At 46.1% G+C, this 16,258-nt stretch overlaps 1 protein-coding gene across 1 annotated transcript; it reads right to left on the bottom strand.

The window, feature by feature from the left end:
• Nucleotides 1–590: 590 nt before the first annotated feature.
• GFRA4 (GDNF family receptor alpha 4) lies at nucleotides 591–4,932 on the bottom strand. The gene is made up of 6 exons (XM_007934680.1): nucleotides 4,893–4,932; nucleotides 2,709–3,054; nucleotides 2,520–2,629; nucleotides 2,295–2,429; nucleotides 1,467–1,549; nucleotides 591–608 (listed from the first exon to the last, which is right to left on the bottom strand). The coding sequence occupies exons 1-6, from the start codon at nucleotides 4,930–4,932 to the stop codon at nucleotides 591–593; spliced, it is 732 nt and encodes a 243-aa protein (XP_007932871.1).
• Nucleotides 4,933–16,258: the final 11,326 nt, after the last annotated feature.

Here is a 16,258-nt window from a genome sequence, read left to right as displayed (position 1 = left end):
ATAAATTAGAGGTATTAACTTTCTCTTGTAATAAAGCACCCAGAGGCAGGTGGCCTGGGGCTGACGCAGTGGCGCCACAAGGTTGTGTGGCTCCATTTTCAACACTGCCCAGGCTCAAGGTGAGAATGTGGGAGATTCCAGGCAAGACTGTTCCCGTTCAAAGAGCTTTCCCAGAAGCCTCATCTTTGGCTTCCACTCATTGGCCAATCATGTGATTATGTCACAGGCCACCTCTAGCTGCAAGGGAAGCTGGAAAATGCTTTGCTTTGTTTTGTTTTGAATCTGAGCTCTAACAGAGAAAGAAAAAATAGATACTGGGTAAACAAGAAAAAGAGTCCCTGAGTGAGGCCAACAGTTAAGTGCTCCACTATTGGCCAGAAGGTTGGCAGTTCGAACCCACCCAGAGGCTCCTCAGAAGACTGGCCTGGCAATCTGCTTCCGAAAGTTCACAACCTTGAAAACCCAATGGAGCAATTCTACTCTACACCCATCGGGTTGCCACGAGTTGAAATAGACTCAACAGCAACTAACAAGCCACGAAAATCCCTGCCTCCAGGACAGGACAGTTAGTTGATCCCAGTTCAGCAACCTCAATTGCAGGTGAGGAGCTGGGGCCCAGAGAGGTGTTGAGGCCATTTGAGGTCACATACCTGCAGCAGACTGGTTTCCAGCTCCCAGGATACAGACCACATGAAAGCAAAGTCAGTTTCTGTGCACATGATTTATTGAGCTGGGAATGCCTTTCTTGTGCTGGGTTAAACCATAGAGAAGATGCCCATGTGGCCAGCAGTGCAATGTAGGGGGCAGAGAGGGGGCATTTTATGCACGGGATAAAATTTCCTGAGTGATCTCTGGCCATCTACATGATCTGAGGTTCCAGCCTCAGATACAAAAATGACTCTTTCTCCCCTCACCTCCTCCACCCCTACTCTATGGAAGACCCCAGTTGTCCCAAGGTTGGTGAAGAAAGGGACTCACAGCCAAGCAACCTACCGAAAGGAAGCCACAGCTTTGTAGTCAGACCCCCCTCCCTATGCCCCTAACTCCAGGGGACAGGGGCACAGGGTGTCCACATGTGCAAAATGCAGCAAAGCGAAAGCACCGGGGTCAGTGTGGAGGGTAAGCCAGGCCCTTTTCAGCGGGACTAAAGGCCACAGACATGGCCCTGAGACCCCAGGAAGGGGTAGACAGTTGTCTCTCTTGTCCACTGTCTGCAGTCCTTGTCAGAATTGGGGCCAGAGAGCCAGGGTGGGGAATATGAAGAGCAGGGAGCGCCCCTCCAAAAGCCAATCTGCAGAGGAGACCTTGGGGGTGGGGAGCAAAGCTGTGAGCTTGAAGTGAGAAGCCTGGCTCTGCTCTCAGCTGCACCGCCAACCCAGGCCAGTAATGTCTCCATATCTGGCATCCAAAGGTATACAAGGAGGCAGTTCAGGAGCTGCCAGCCCACATATCTGCCCCGCACCTACCTGCAGAAGGCTGTGCTCAGGGTCCTGGTGGCGGTCCTGCAGGCTTGGAGGCCACCGGCTCTCAAAGGCCTGAATGGCTCGGTCTAGAGAGGGAGGGGTCCAGGTGGGATCAACTGGGCACCCCTAGCACAAGACCCAGCTCCTCATGGACAAACTGAGACACCCCTGGCAGCCTGTGTGGACCCCCCAAGCACAAAGGATGGGAACACATGACATCTGCAAGGACTGGCTCCAGGACGGGAAGGCCGTGGTAAAGGACAGCTGGCTAAGAGTGCTGGACACGCTGTGTGTAGTTCCATCCTCACAGGAGACGGTGACTGTCATCATCCTTCCCATGTTACAGTCAGACACAAAAAGGCTTGGAGCAGTTAACTCTCAGCCAGAAGGTGGCTTTTGGAATTCAGGCTCCCTGACTCAAGACCCAGCAGCGAAGAACTGAGCTAAAAGGCAGACTCCTCCAGGCCGGGGCAGGAGGTCCATTTCAGGGCAGACACCACCTCCGAAGTGGCCTAAGCAGAGATCTCGCCTGTTCACCTCCAGAGCCTCAGAAACATCTTAACTACTCCCGCCGCCCCATCCTCCTCGCTCCCCGCCCCGCAGAGGCACCAGACTTAGAGTCTATGATCTAGTCTCCAGAGACAGCTGGGCGTGCACTACCCGAGGGACAGGGCGACAGCAGAAAGGGGAGTGCGCCTTTGTGGCTTCCACAAAGAGCTCAGTTTCCTCGCCTCTAAAATGGGCTCCCGCGGGATCAGGCGACTTGGGTGGGAGTAGGCAGTAAGCGCCAACCCGATTCCCGCGCCGCGCTGCCCCACGCGGGCCCCTCACCCAAGCACGGGTTCCTCGTAAAAAGTCCCCGGAAGGCTTCGCACTCTTCACGCCGGTTCCCGCTGGCTCCGCAGTCGCACCAGGGTGCCACACGCGCGCTCGCGTTGTCCACGTAGTTGGGGGTGACCGTGGTGCCTGGGGGGACCCCGAGTTGGGGTCATCGGCCCACCCGGGCGGAGGCATTCCCCGGGGAGCCCCACCCACCCCCAGCTCCCGCCTTCATACCCACAAGGCCAGCATAGGCGTGCCTGCAGCCGGGAGCCTGCTCTCGCGGGCAGCCGTCGGGAGCAACCGGGGTCGGCGCGCAGGAGGCCTGGAAGGCCCGGAGGCGGGACCTACAGGGTAGGGAACGTGAGCGAGGGGGAGGGCACGCCCCGGTGCCCAGCTCCCGACTTCTCCTCCTGCACCGCACACCTGCAAAGTTGGCTGTGCTCGCAGGCCTCCAGAGGCGCGAGGCACGAAGGCGGCGCTGGGTCTGGCCCGGAGAAGGCGCAGGCGGGCACGAAGGTCTGGCGGCGGCGCTCGGCGCACGCGGGGTCCCCGCACGGGCAGAAGAGCAGCGCGAGGGTGAGCGCCGGCGGCCCGCGGTTAAAGAAGCGGCGCAGGGCCCGGCGACAGCGGGCGCGAGGGCAGCCCCCCGACGAGGCCCGGCCCAGGCACTGCGCCACGTACTCGGTGCGCAGCCTCTGGCACCGCGCATTCGCCGTGCACGCCTCGGCCGCGGCCACGCAGCTGTTCCATCCGGCCGAGCTCGCGGACCCTGAGGGGGGCGCAGGGAAAGCTCGCAGGCTGCAGTTCCCGGGGCGCCCTGTCTTCACACTTCACCCCACCTCTCCCCCATGTCCTGTGCATAGGTGGGGCGCTCAAACCCGACGAGAGGGAACAGGGTGTGGCCCGAAGACGCGGCATACTTGGCACGACCAGCCCGGGTCGCAGGGATGGACAGCGGCATGCTTCAAGGGTCTCTGCAACATACCTGGGATGGATGGGGAGCCCTGAGGCTGGACCTGGCCTCCTCCTGAAGCTGAGGCCCCATCCACTCCAGGGAGCGCCCCCAGAACTGCCATACTCATCTGTAGAAAGGTCCTGGGGGAATCCTCCCTCCCTACCAGACCTTTTCCCTACCGGAAAAACAACCTTGTGGGGACCTGGGTAATGGCGACATATCAGAAATAGCGTTGAGGACAGTGGCCGCTCCCAGTCCTCTTCCTCTTCTTGACGCTCTGGGACGCATGACGCTTTTCGCCCTGATCCTCAAACCTTTTGAGCAGGTCTATGTGCGTACTGGTTCTCCCCCCACCCTGAGCCTCCCCTCTTGATGCTCCCTGTCAGAGGCCTGACCCCCTACCTACCACTGAACCATCTGGACTCCAGCTTCCACCTGGTCTCTACCATCCACTGCCCAAGGCGAAAGGGAGATGCCCCTCAAGGGCTCTGGCTATTGCAGGGGCTGCTGAGGCTAAGTGAAGGATTCCGTCCTTAGCTACAGCATCCTAGGATTCATCACTGGTTCCAGTGAAGGCACTGGGCCCCGTGATAGGTGTCACTCCACTGAAGGCAGAGATGATGCCTTGCATGGCCAAGCCACACAGCAAGCATTGGTGGGACTGAGGGTGAGCTCTGCCCAAACGGGCCATGACCAGTGCTAAGTCCAACCAAATCAGCATCTCAGGAAGTCAGCACTCCCTAGGACCTGAATCACCAAAGCCAGGATACACGCCCCTCAATTCCCAGCCTACCCTCACCCCTGGCAGCACATTGCTCAGACAAGACTTTCTGCCATCCCACTCTGAGCAGCCTGGCCCTGCACCCACTCTGCTGTGTGAGTGTTGGGGTGGGGGTGTCTCCCATAGCAAGGCTGGGAGCTGCCCCTGTCCAGTACAGGCCATAGCTTGCCTGCAGAGGCCATGGACTGGGCTGTGAGGGTGGTGATAATCCTTCCTGTCCCTGGGTGGTTGCTGAGAGCTTGCAGAGGGTACATGAGTGGAGAGAGTGGATGGGACAGAGTGGCTGGTCCTCTAGGGGCCACAGAGCTGCAGACACACTGGCCTTCTCTCCTCCCTGCTCCTTTGTTGACCTGTCTCTTCCTGGAGCACCTTTATCAGGTCTCCATCCTTGACACATCTGAACCCGCAGAGCTCCTCTGCTAAAAACTCTGCCAGATTCCATTCTATCCACCCCAGTCCTTAAAGGGACCCTTGCCTCCATGATGCCCCAGTGGAGAAGGAGCATCAAGCATGTGGAAGGGCAGGTTCCAGGCCGGGAGACGTGGGAGCTGGAAGAGTGAAGTTGGAGGGCTGGGGCTGGGGAAAAGGCAGGAGAGCAAGAAGGAGGCACACAGGGAAAAGAACTTCGGGGCCGAGATGCGGACTTGGGAGGGGGTGCGCGCTGCAGGGCTGAAGGCAAGGGCTGAAGGCAAGGGCTGGGTGCGGAGTTGCGGCCCGGGACACTGCCAGGCGTTGCTGCACACCTCACACAGGCTGCAGACACACCTCTTCCAGCGTTCCTGCTTGTCCTCGGAATCGCCCTCTTGCCCTTCCATCCGGTCCCAAGGAGGGAGCGGGAGTAAAAGGGGCTGGGGAGGAGGCAGGCGCTCACCCAACAGCAGTAGCAGCGCAAGTCCCAGGCAGCGGGCCATGCCGGCGGCGAACAGAGGCGACGGCTCTCTCCTCGCTGGACTCTGGGGACTGCCAGAGAAAAAGCCCTAGTCAGACAAATGTCCCCTTCCCAGCGCCGCCCATGCTGAAGTATGGTGGAAACCCAGGTGTCAGTGCTGAGACGTGCACTTCAGGCGGGAGGAGCCTTTGCATAGGTAATGAGACACCCCGCCCCCGCCCCCACACACACAGCCACGCATGTCCGCTCCTCGCTGCGACTTCACGGCGAATCCCTGAGCCATTGGATTCAGCGCCTGAATGGGCCGAGATGGCCCCCAGTACGCGCATACACGCGCTAACCTAACCAGACCTTGTCTCTCGATTGCCGGACTATTTTAAAACAAAACAGTATTGTTATTTTTCTTTTAAAAATCATTTTATTTTTTAACTTTATATTGTGAGCTAATTTTAGACTTGCAGAAAAGTTCCACAAATATTAGAATTCCCCTTATGCCTTTTATTCAGCAATGTTAACATTTTACATAATCGTAGTACAATGATCAAAACTAGGAAGTTAACATTGGGGCTATTAACTACCCAAAACAAAAAACCTGCTGCCTTGAGCCACATCATGAGGACCCCACGTGTTATAGTTTCTTGATTACTCTGGGGTTTTCGAGCTCATTAGTTTCTTGACTCCCTGGGTTTTCAGAGCTGTACTCTTTATGGAAGCAGGTCACCAGGCCTTTCTTTCGTGGCACACGTGGCTAGATGGGAACTGCCAACCTTTAGGTTAGGAGCTGATGGCAAACTGCCTGTGCCACCCAGGGACCTAGACTAAGCTGCCTTTTTCATTTCACCAGTTTTCCCACTTAATGTTCTTTTCCTGTTCCATGATCCAATCCAGGGTCCCACATTACATTAAGTTGTCATGTCTCCTTAAGCTTTTCAATCTGGGGTAGCTCCTGTCTTTCCTTATCTTTCAGGAACAAGACTTTTGAAGGATCCTCGTCAGTCATTTTGTTGAATTATCCCACTTGGATTTGTCTGAGGTTTTCTTCCATTAAAATGTGAAACAGAATTATTTTTGAAAAAATCAAAAAGTTATTCTATAAGTATTGAGACTAAAAGTCTCAAAATTGAGTTTAAAGGATGATTTAAAAAACAAAAAAAACATGTTTTGTCTTGACTTTTAATGCATATATAGTGGTATTGGGTTTACAGGGTACAGGTCCAGATGACCTTCTGTTGTTAGAATTGATTCTCTGATAAGGAGGAGAAATGATAATATTGAAGAGAGGGGTGTACCAGGAAATGGAAAAGCTCAGAACACCTGCTGTTTGGAATGAAATCTTGGTGAGTGGGAAAAAAAATGAAAAAGAGAACACAGAGAGATACAAGCACTTAAGTTATAGAAATTCTTTCATATACAGAAATTCTTCTATACATAGGCATGTTTTCTATATAGATATTGTATATATGTTTATATATGTACATACATAAGAAATTCCTTATGTATGTATAGGGATTCTATATATGTATAAACCAAACCAAACTCATTGCCATCAAGTAGGTTCAGACTCATAGCAACCCCCATTGGGTTTCCAAGGCTAAAAATCTTTATGGAAGCAGATTGTCTCATCTTTGTTCCATGGAGCAGCTGGTGAGTTTGAACCACTGACCTTTTGGTAAGCAGCCAAATGCCTTAACCACTACACCACCAGACCTTCCTATTTATGTATAAAACCAAAAACCAAACTCACTACCATCAAGTCAATTCCAACTCATAGCAACCCCCTTTGGGTTTCCAAGGTGTTAAATCTTTATGGAAGTAGATTGCTCAGTCTTCCTTCCATGGAGTGGTTGATGGATTTGAACCACCAACTTTCTGGTAAGCAGTCAAATGCCTTAGGCACTATGCCACCAGAGCTCCTTTATTTATGTATAAGAATTCTATATATGTGTGATAGTTGGAGCTGTGTGTCAACTTGGCTGGACCCCAGTTCTGTGTGGTTGTTCCCATGATGGGATCAGATGACTGTGTTCTGAGTGGCCAGGCTGCCCAAGGGGAGTTTCCCTGGGGGTGTGGCCTGCTTCCAAGATATCCAGGGACATCCTGGGAAGAGCCACATTCTTTGAGGGATTGGAACCCTGGTGTGCAGACTACAGACTTCCGTGAGTGAGCAGCCCACCGCTCGGCCTGGAGATCTTGGATTCGTCTTTTGTTGGAGTCAACAACCAGTGTACTCCCTGCCAGCCTTGAATCTCTCGGCCCCCTGCGCTTACAAAAGCTAAAGCGGCCGCCAGCCCATCTCCTCCAGAGACTTGGACTTGTCGGCTGGGACTTGTCGGCTTCTATACACTTGTGAGCCATTTTCCTAAGATAAATTTCTCTCTCTCTCTCTCTATAAATATATATATATACTTTTCTGGTTTTTGTGTTTCTCTAGAGAACCCAGTCTAACACATATGTATGTAGATTCTATATAAATTCTTCTACATGGCATTTAACTTTTTAAAGACAAAATTTAGGCCTAACTTTATACAGATATGATACTAATGCCATCACTTTAAAAGTATGAAATATTAATATTTCAAATATACAAAAAAGTATGAGTAACATACCAAACATTAAAGTAGCTATGAGCTAGGATGTGTGTGTGACAGTTGGAGCTGTGTGTCAACTTGGCTGGACCACAATTCTGTGAGGTTTAAGCAGTTGTGATGTGGGCTCTTCCCAGGATGGGATTGGATATATATGTTTTGAGCAGCCAGTCCATTGAAAGGGAGTTTCTCTAGGGGTGTGGCCTCTTATATATACATTTATGGACATCCTGGGAAAAGACGCACTGTTCTGTGGATCAGGATTCTGTTATGCTGCCTGCAACTGTCTGCAAGCAAACAATCCACCATTTGGCCTGGAGATCTTGGAGTCATCATTTGTTGGAGTCAAGAGCTGATATACTGCCTTCCAACCTTGAGCTCATCAGCCCCTGCAGTTTCGTGAGTTGGGAAAAGCCTCCAGCTTGACATTTGATCCAAGAACTTGGGACTTGCCAGCTTCTATGTGAACCATTTTCCTAAGATAAATTTCTCTTTATCCTTCTCTATATATAATCTTTACTGGTTTTGCTTCTCCAAAGCACCCAGTCTAACACAAAGGGTAAGAAATGTTATTGTTAGTTGCTGTGGAGTTGGTTCTGACTCATAGCCACCCCTTGTACAACAGAATGAAATGTTGCCAAGTCCTGCACCATCCTCCTGATTGGTGGTATACTCAAATCCATTGCTATATTTTGAGTGCCTTCCAACTTAAGGGGTTCATCTTCCAGCCCTGTATAAAAATCTTATGGATTCTGTTGTAATCCATGTTGTTGTTGCTAGGTGCCATCGCGTCGGTTCCAACTCATGGAGACCTTACGCACAACAGAAGTAAACACTGTCCGATCCTGCCCCATCCTCACAATCGTTGCTGTGCTCAAGCCCATTGTCGCAGCCATTGTGTCCATCCATCTCACTGGCAAGGGAGACTGGACCATGTTCTCACATTCTGCAGCAAACTAGCCCAGACTTGTTCATAAGATTGTTTTGTTTTGTTTCTGAGTTGATTCAGACTCATGGTGACTCCACGTGTGTCAGAATAGAACTGTGCCCCATAGCTTTGTTTATTTAAAAAAAAAAAAAAAAAAAACATTTTATTGTGAAAAAACATTTTATTGTGATTTAAGTGAAAAACTAGAGAGCAAATTGGTTTTCCAATTTTCAGAAGTAGCTCACCAGGCCCTTCTTCTTTGTCTGTCTTAGTTTGGAAGCTCCACTGAAACCTGTCCACCATGGGTGACCCTGCTGGTATTTGAAACACCAGTGGCATAGCATATAGCATCATAGCAACACACAAGCCACCACACTACAACAAACTGAGAGATAGTGGCATAAGAAAGAAACCATTATAAATAGAGTGGAAGTTTCTCTGTGTCCCCCTGCCAATTCCTGTGAATATCTTCAATCCTACTCTTACTATTCCCCAGTTGCCCTCACTGTTTGTATTTCTCATGTACATGTATGTATGCCTGAACAATATATATAGTATTGTTTTGCATATGTGCAAAGTTTATATGCCCTGGTGGCTCAGTGGTTAAAGTGTGTGGCTGCTAACTGGAAGGTTAGCAGTTCAAACCCTTCAGCCACTCTGCAGAAGAAATACGTGGCAATCTGCTTCCTTAAAGATTACAGCCTTGGAAACCCTATGGGGCAGTTCCCCAAGGGTCACCACTATGAGTCAAAACTGACTCAATGGCAATGGGTTTGGGTTTATATTAGAGTTTATATAAATGGCTTACTGTACACTTCTTTTTTGCACAACATCAATTTTTCAGATTTATATTGGTGTTTGTAAAGTAGTTCATTCATTTTTCTCTGCTGCATAGTATTCTACTCCATGAATATGCCATTCTTTATCCAATCTCTTATTGGTAGATATTTAAATTTTTCTAATTTTTAGCTATTGAAAATAATGTTTCTATAAACATTTGTGTGCTCTTCCTGGTGCACATAGATTAACATTTTTATTATCTACCATGTAAACCAGTTTGAGTCCTCAATTCTGGCTGCACAGTAGAATCAAATGATGAGCCTTTAAAAACTACTGATGCCCAACCTCTACCTTGACAAACTAAATCAGAATCTCTGGAGAGAGATCCAGGAACTGGTATTTTTTAAAGGCACTTTCAGGTGATTTTAACATGCAGGCCAGAATGAGAATCACTACCTGAGAAGGGTCTTTCAGGTTTTGTAATGTTGATCACGAGGAATTTTTCATATATTTGTTTTCTGGACTTAATTTGTTTTGGAATTTTACATCTGTGTTCATCAGAGAGAGTGGGCTGTAATTTTCCTTGCTCATTATGTCTTCAACAGGCTTTGGTATGGGGGCTGTGTTAGACTGGGTTCTCTAGAGAAGCAAAACCAGTAAAGCTTATAGAGAGAGAGAGAAATTTATCTTAGGAAAATGGCTCACACACTTACAGAAGCTGGCAAGTCCCAAGTTCTTGGATCAAATGTCAAGCTGGAGGCTTTTCCTGACTCATGCAGCCACAGGGGCTGAAGAGCTTAAGGTTGGCAGGCAGTATACTAGCTGTTGACTCCAATGAATGATGAATCCAAGATCTCCAGGCCAAATGGTGGATTGTTCGCTTGCAGACAGTTGTAGGCAGCACAACAGAATCCCAATCAACAGAAGCGTGTCTCTTTTCCCAGGATGTCCATAAATATGCTGGAAGCAGGCCACACCCCTAGGGAAGCTCCCTTTCAACAGAGATTGGCTGCTCAAAATAAATACATCTGATCCCATCATCGGAACAACCCATGTCACAATTGCTTAAACCACATAGAATTGTGGTCCAGCCAAGTTGACACACAGCTCCAACTATCACAGGGGCTATGCTTTTCCTCATAAAATTAGTTGGGCATGTGCCCCTTTATTTTTAACTCTACAAACCTATGAATAAGATTAGAATTTGTGTTCCTGAAGTGTTCAGTAGAGTTCATCTATGGAGTCTTCTGGGCCTAAAGTTCACTTTGATGAGTAGATTTCTAATTGTACTTCACAGTTAAAGGTCTGGTCAAATTTTCAATTTCTTCTGTAGTCATTTCTAATAAGTCATTTTTTGTTCTGCTAAATCATCCACTTGGTCTATTTTCAAATTGATTAGGGGAAGGTTGTATGATAAAGACTCCTTGTTGCATACCTATCTATTCTTCCCATATTTCTTGCTCGTAGAACCTTTGGGCTGCAATTTGCCCTGAAGAACAAAATCACACGTGTCACCATCCCTCCTGGGCATGGCATTGATCTATTTGTTTACTTCTTTTTTGCCATGTCACTGTCTTAATGATGACAGCTTTACAGTAAATCTCTTTTTTTCAGCATAAGAAATATTTTTCATTTTTCATTTCTATTAAATGCAGGTTTGCTTTCTTTCAAAGAATAAAGCCCTTAATTCCTGGCAGTTCAGACTACAAAGACCCTCTTGTGTTGCATGTGATTGCATCAGATTGTCAAGGGCAGTTAAACAGAGATCTAAAGGAGAAAGATGCTTGTTATCCTATGTTAGTCAGAAGCAGACACACAGAAGATGGGATCAATGCCAGGAAGATGCTCCGAATCTGGGTAAGCACAGAGCAATAGTTCTGAACAGCCTCCACGTAGCATTTTCTTCCTAATATCTAGACCCCAACACACATAGTATTGTGTGTGTGTGTGTGTGTGTCACCATTAAAAAAATAAAGAATAGAAAGGAATTCCACAAAATACCAAAACAACTGTGTTCCCTGACTAGTACCGAAATTCAGTCATGCAGTCCTATTCCAGGCATTTTAACAAGGGATAGTCGATGACACTTTGTCACCTACTTCTAAAAAGTTTTAAACTGGGCTTTTAGAGAGGGACTCACTTTTACTCAGTGTCTGGTCTTATTTCTTCTTCTTTTTTAACTTTTTATTGTGATTTGAGTGAAAGTTTACAGAGCAAATTCATTTACCATTCAACAGTTCATACATATTTTGTTTCGTGACATTGATTGCAATTCCCACAATGTAAAAGCACCCTTCCCATTTCCTCCCTTTGGTTACCTTTTCCCTCTGTCCTTCTTTCCTCTGCATTCCTGCCTTCTGAGCTCTATCCCTGCTCAGATGCTGCCCTTTTGATCTCTTATGGTTGATTGTTCTAAGGAGTGCTTACCACCCTGGTGTAATTGTTCATCTGTAGGCCTATTATCTGGCTGAAAGTTGAGCTACAGGAGTAAGTTCACTTCCAGGCCCAACTGGTGACTACGGATCATAGGCTCAGATGTATCACCAGTCTCTACCAGACCAGTAAGCTTGGTCTTTATTATAATTTTGAGTTTGGGTCCACATTTTTTTCCCACTCTATCCAGGATCTCCAAATTTGATCCCTTTCAGAGTGGTTGGCCTGGTGGCCAGGCACCATCTAGTTCCTCTGGTCTCAGAGTCCTGGAGCCTGAAGTTCCCATGGTCCACTAGTGCTTTGGACTAATTGCTTCTATGCGTCTTTGATTTTCTTCACTCTTCTTTGGTCCAAATGAGGAGAGACCAATAATTGCCTTTTAGACAGCTGCTCACAAGCTTTTAAGACCATAGATGCTACTCACCAAAGTAGGATGTAGAACAGTGTTTTGTGTAGTATGTTATGCCATTTGAGCTTGATGTGCCCTGTGATGATGGTCCCAAGCCCACAGGCCCCATGACTCACTCCCTCAAGGTGTTTGTTGTGGTAAAGAAGTTATAACTGTATTATTATTGTTAACTCTATTGTATATGTGGACATTTTTATAGCACATATAAATACATATGTAGCGATATCATCTGCCAAACATATATATGGTCATGAGTATAGTCCTGGTTGCCCACCCATACTTGATCATCTTGCCTGTCTGTGTAGCCACCTGTAATTAATGTTTGTTGTTACTGATAATGCAGTACTGTGTATGTAATAATACCTTTGTTCTCTGTACCTCTTGGACACCTCTCTCTGTGTCTTGCTATTCCTTAGTGATACTGTCCTGAGCACTTGTTTTTGATGTATGGCCTTTACCTTCACCCAAATCAATACATGTTTCTTACCTAACAATTTTCCCATCTCAGGTAACCATCAAATAATTTAAAAAGAAGAAGAAAAATGTTTCTTTCCATATGTAAACTTTACCTTGACTTTTTATAATGGACTCATACAATATTTTTCCTTCTGCGATTGATTTATTTCACTCGGCATAATGTCCTCCAAGTTCATCTGCATTATGAAATGTTTTGCTGATGCATCATTAAAATGTTGCATAGTATTTCATTGTCTGTATGTACCATAATTTGGTTATCCACTCATCCACTGATGAGCACTTAGATTGTTTCCATCTCTTTTCTATTGTAAATAGTGCTGTGATGAACATAGTGTGCATATATCTATTAGTGTGCCAGCTCTCACTTCTTTACAATGTATACCTAGTAGTAGCAATGCTAGGGAACTCTGGGGGCATAGTGAGTAAGGTATTTGGCTGCTAACCAGAAGGTCAGCGGTTCAAACCCACCAGCTGCTCCATGGGAGGAAGGTGAGGCAATCTACTTCTGTAAAGACTTACAGCCTTGGAAACCTAATAGAGGTTGCTATGAGTCAGAATGACTCCATGGCAGTGGGTTTGGTTTTGGTATTTTAGTTGGAATGTTGGATCAAATGGTATTTCTATTTCCAACTTTTCAAGGATGGGCCATACCATTTTCCACACTGATTGCACCAGCAGTGTATGAGAGTTCCAGTCTCTCCATGCCCTCACCAGTATTTATTGTTTTCTCTCTTACTGAACTTTGCTATTATTGCTTGGGTCGGTAAGGTGGTATCTTATTGTTGTTTTGATTTGCATTCTCTATTGGCTAATGATCACAATCATTTCTTCCTGTGTTTGTTGGCCTTCTGAATATCTTCTTTGGTGAAGTGTCTGTTCATGTACTCTGCCCATTTTTTAACAGATTATTTTTCTTTTTTGATTGAGGTGTTGAAGTTTTCTATAAATTTTGTTGCTATATCTCTTGTTGGATATATCATTGATGAATATTTTTTTCCCAGCCTGTAGGCTCTATTTTTACTCTTTTGGAGAACTCTTGTTACAAATAATTTAATTTTTAGAAGGTCCAAGTCATCTAGTTTCTTTTCTGCTGTTTGTGTTTTTTGGTTGTGCATCACAGTCTATTTATATCATAAATTAGGGCCACTGAGTTTGCCTGTATTTTTTCTTTGATGATCTTTATAGTTCATCAAAAGTGGTGCCTAAAGTCCCCTACACTATAGTAGTATTGTCTATTTCTCTTTTAATTTTGTAAATATTTACTTTATGTATTTTGGGGCTCTTTCAGTGGGTGCATGTATATTTATTATGGCTATGTTCTCTTGGTGGATTAGTCCTTTTATCATTTATAATATCCTTCCTTGTCCCTTGTGCTGTTTTTGTCTTGAAATCTATTTAATCAGAAACTAATATGGCCACTCCTCCTCTTTTTTAGCTTGATATTTTCTCCATCCCTTGATTTTTATCTTTGTGTCTAAAGTGAGTCTCTTGCGGGCAGCATATTGATGTCTTGTTTTCTTATCCATTCTGCCACTCTCTTTCTCTTAACTGGCATGTTTAATCTATTCACATTGAGTGTAATTAATGATAGGTAAGAATTTAGTGCTCTGATTCACTGTGTTTTTTATTTGTTGTTGTTGTTGTTGTTCTGGTGTTTATGGTTTCTTTGTTTTGAATATTTTTTTCTGTGCTGAGTTCATTTTGTTACTGTGTTTCCTTTTCATTTACTTCATTGTTGTTGAATTTGTTTTTACTAAGTCCTTGTGATCTTCTTTCTTACTTTGGTTAGGAGGCTTAATAATTTTCTTTGTGGTTATTCTGTAGCTAATTTTTCTTTTCCTAAGTTTGGAAGGTCTGTTCTATATTGACACCATCCTGACTTCCTGTTCAGTTGAGAGTTCTGTAATTATATCATTTATTCCCTTTATTTTATTTATTTATTTATTTATTTTTAGCTTTGTAGTTGGTGTTTTTTACAGATAAGCACTTCTGGTTTTCCATATTCAGCTTTGTAAGCTTATTTTAATTTTGAGAATTCTTTCTCTAGGCTTATTTCTGACTGATGTTGTCATGTGTCTTAATCTCAGATTGTTGTCTTCCATTGCTGGTTTTCTGTCCAAAGGACTTCCTTTAGCAATTCTTGTAAGGTAGGTATGGTTTTTACAAATTCTCTTAATTTCTGTTTATCTGTGGATGTCCTAATCTCACTGTGGTAGTTCAGTTGATGTGTCAACTTGGCTGGGCCTGGTTGAGTAGCTGGGCAGCTGTTGTTGTTGTTGTTGTTGTTATGTGCCGTCGAGTCAGCCCTGACTCATAGCGACCCCTCCTTGGGTTTCCGAGGCAGTATCACTACGGAAGTAGGATTGCCCAACCTTCCTTCCGAGGAGTGGCTGGTGGGTTTGAACCGCCAGCCTTCTGGTTAGCAGTCAAGTGCCTTAGCCACTATGCTACCAGAGCTCCTAGCTGGGCAGCTGGATGTAGTTATTCCCCATGATGAGACAGGTAATCAACTCCATGGTGGGATCTACTGTGAGCAGCTGAGGAGCTGCCTTAGGGAATGTGGTCTGCTTCCTGTATATAAGCAGAAGCCTTGGGGATAGTCTGTAGCTTATGGGACACTTGGACCCTGTATATAGCCGTGTCATTGTTCAGCAGCCTGCCATGCTCTGCCGACCTTGGGACTTGCAATGAACTTGAATTAATGGCCTACTATGTGGTTTGGTAACATCAGGACTGTGCCTTGTTTCTTGTCAACCTTGGGCTTGGCAGCCTCAGCAGCCAGCAGCTGTCTGAGTGAAGAAAAGCCTCTAGCTCCAGTGGTCCGGGAGCAGGAGGTAGAGCTGGATCTCAAGGTTGAGGGGCTTTCATCCAGCCCCTAGAGCCTGGCACTTTGAACTTGGGCTTAAAGCCTCCAAATTGTAAAAGAATAAACTCCTGTTTGTTTAGGCCATCCCATTTGTGGTATATTCTTGTCAGAGCGGCACTAGGTAACCAGAACACTCACCATCATACTTGAGGGACAGTTTTGCTGGATATATAATTCTTGGTTGGCATTTTTTTTCTTTTAAGGTTTTATATATGTCGTCCCATTGCCACCTTGCCTGCATGGTTTCTGCTAAGAAATCATAGCTTAGTCTTATTGGTTGCCCTTTGCAGGTAACATTTCATTTTTTTCTGAGCTACTCTTAAACTCTGTCTTTGTCTTTGGTTTGGGAAAGTTTGATTATTATATGTCATGGTGACTTTCTTGTGGGGTCTATCTTGTACTGGGTTTGTTGAGCTTCTTGAGTGGATATCTTTCCATCTTTCACGATATTGGGGAAGTTTTCTGCTAGCAAGTCTTCAACAATTTTCTGTTGTAGTTATTCCCTATAATGAGATTGGTAATCAACTCTATGGTGGAATCTACTATAAGCAGCTGAGTAGTTGCCTTGGGGATGTGGTGCGTTCCCAATATATAAAGAGAAGCTTTAGGAATGGTCTGCAGCTTTTGGCACGCTTGAATCCTTCATGTAGCTGTGTCCTTGCAGCAGCCTGCCATGTTGTCTGTTGATCTTGGAACTCTTAATGGACTTGAATCTGTGGCCTGCTGTGTGATTGGCAATATTGGGACTGTAAGAGAATAAATTCCTGTTTGCTCAAAGCCATCCACCTGTGATATTTCCATTACAGCAGCACTGTACATCCATACAGTAAATCTTGATGCTTGGAGCACAAATGTCCCATCTTGCATTCT

This window comes from Orycteropus afer, unplaced genomic scaffold (genome assembly GCF_000298275.1).
Source record: "Orycteropus afer afer isolate SDZICR_OR568_19922 unplaced genomic scaffold, OryAfe1.0 scaffold00020, whole genome shotgun sequence".
NCBI classification, from domain to species: domain Eukaryota; kingdom Metazoa; phylum Chordata; class Mammalia; order Tubulidentata; family Orycteropodidae; genus Orycteropus; species Orycteropus afer.
This window is presented reverse-complemented; position numbering and strand designations above follow the sequence as displayed.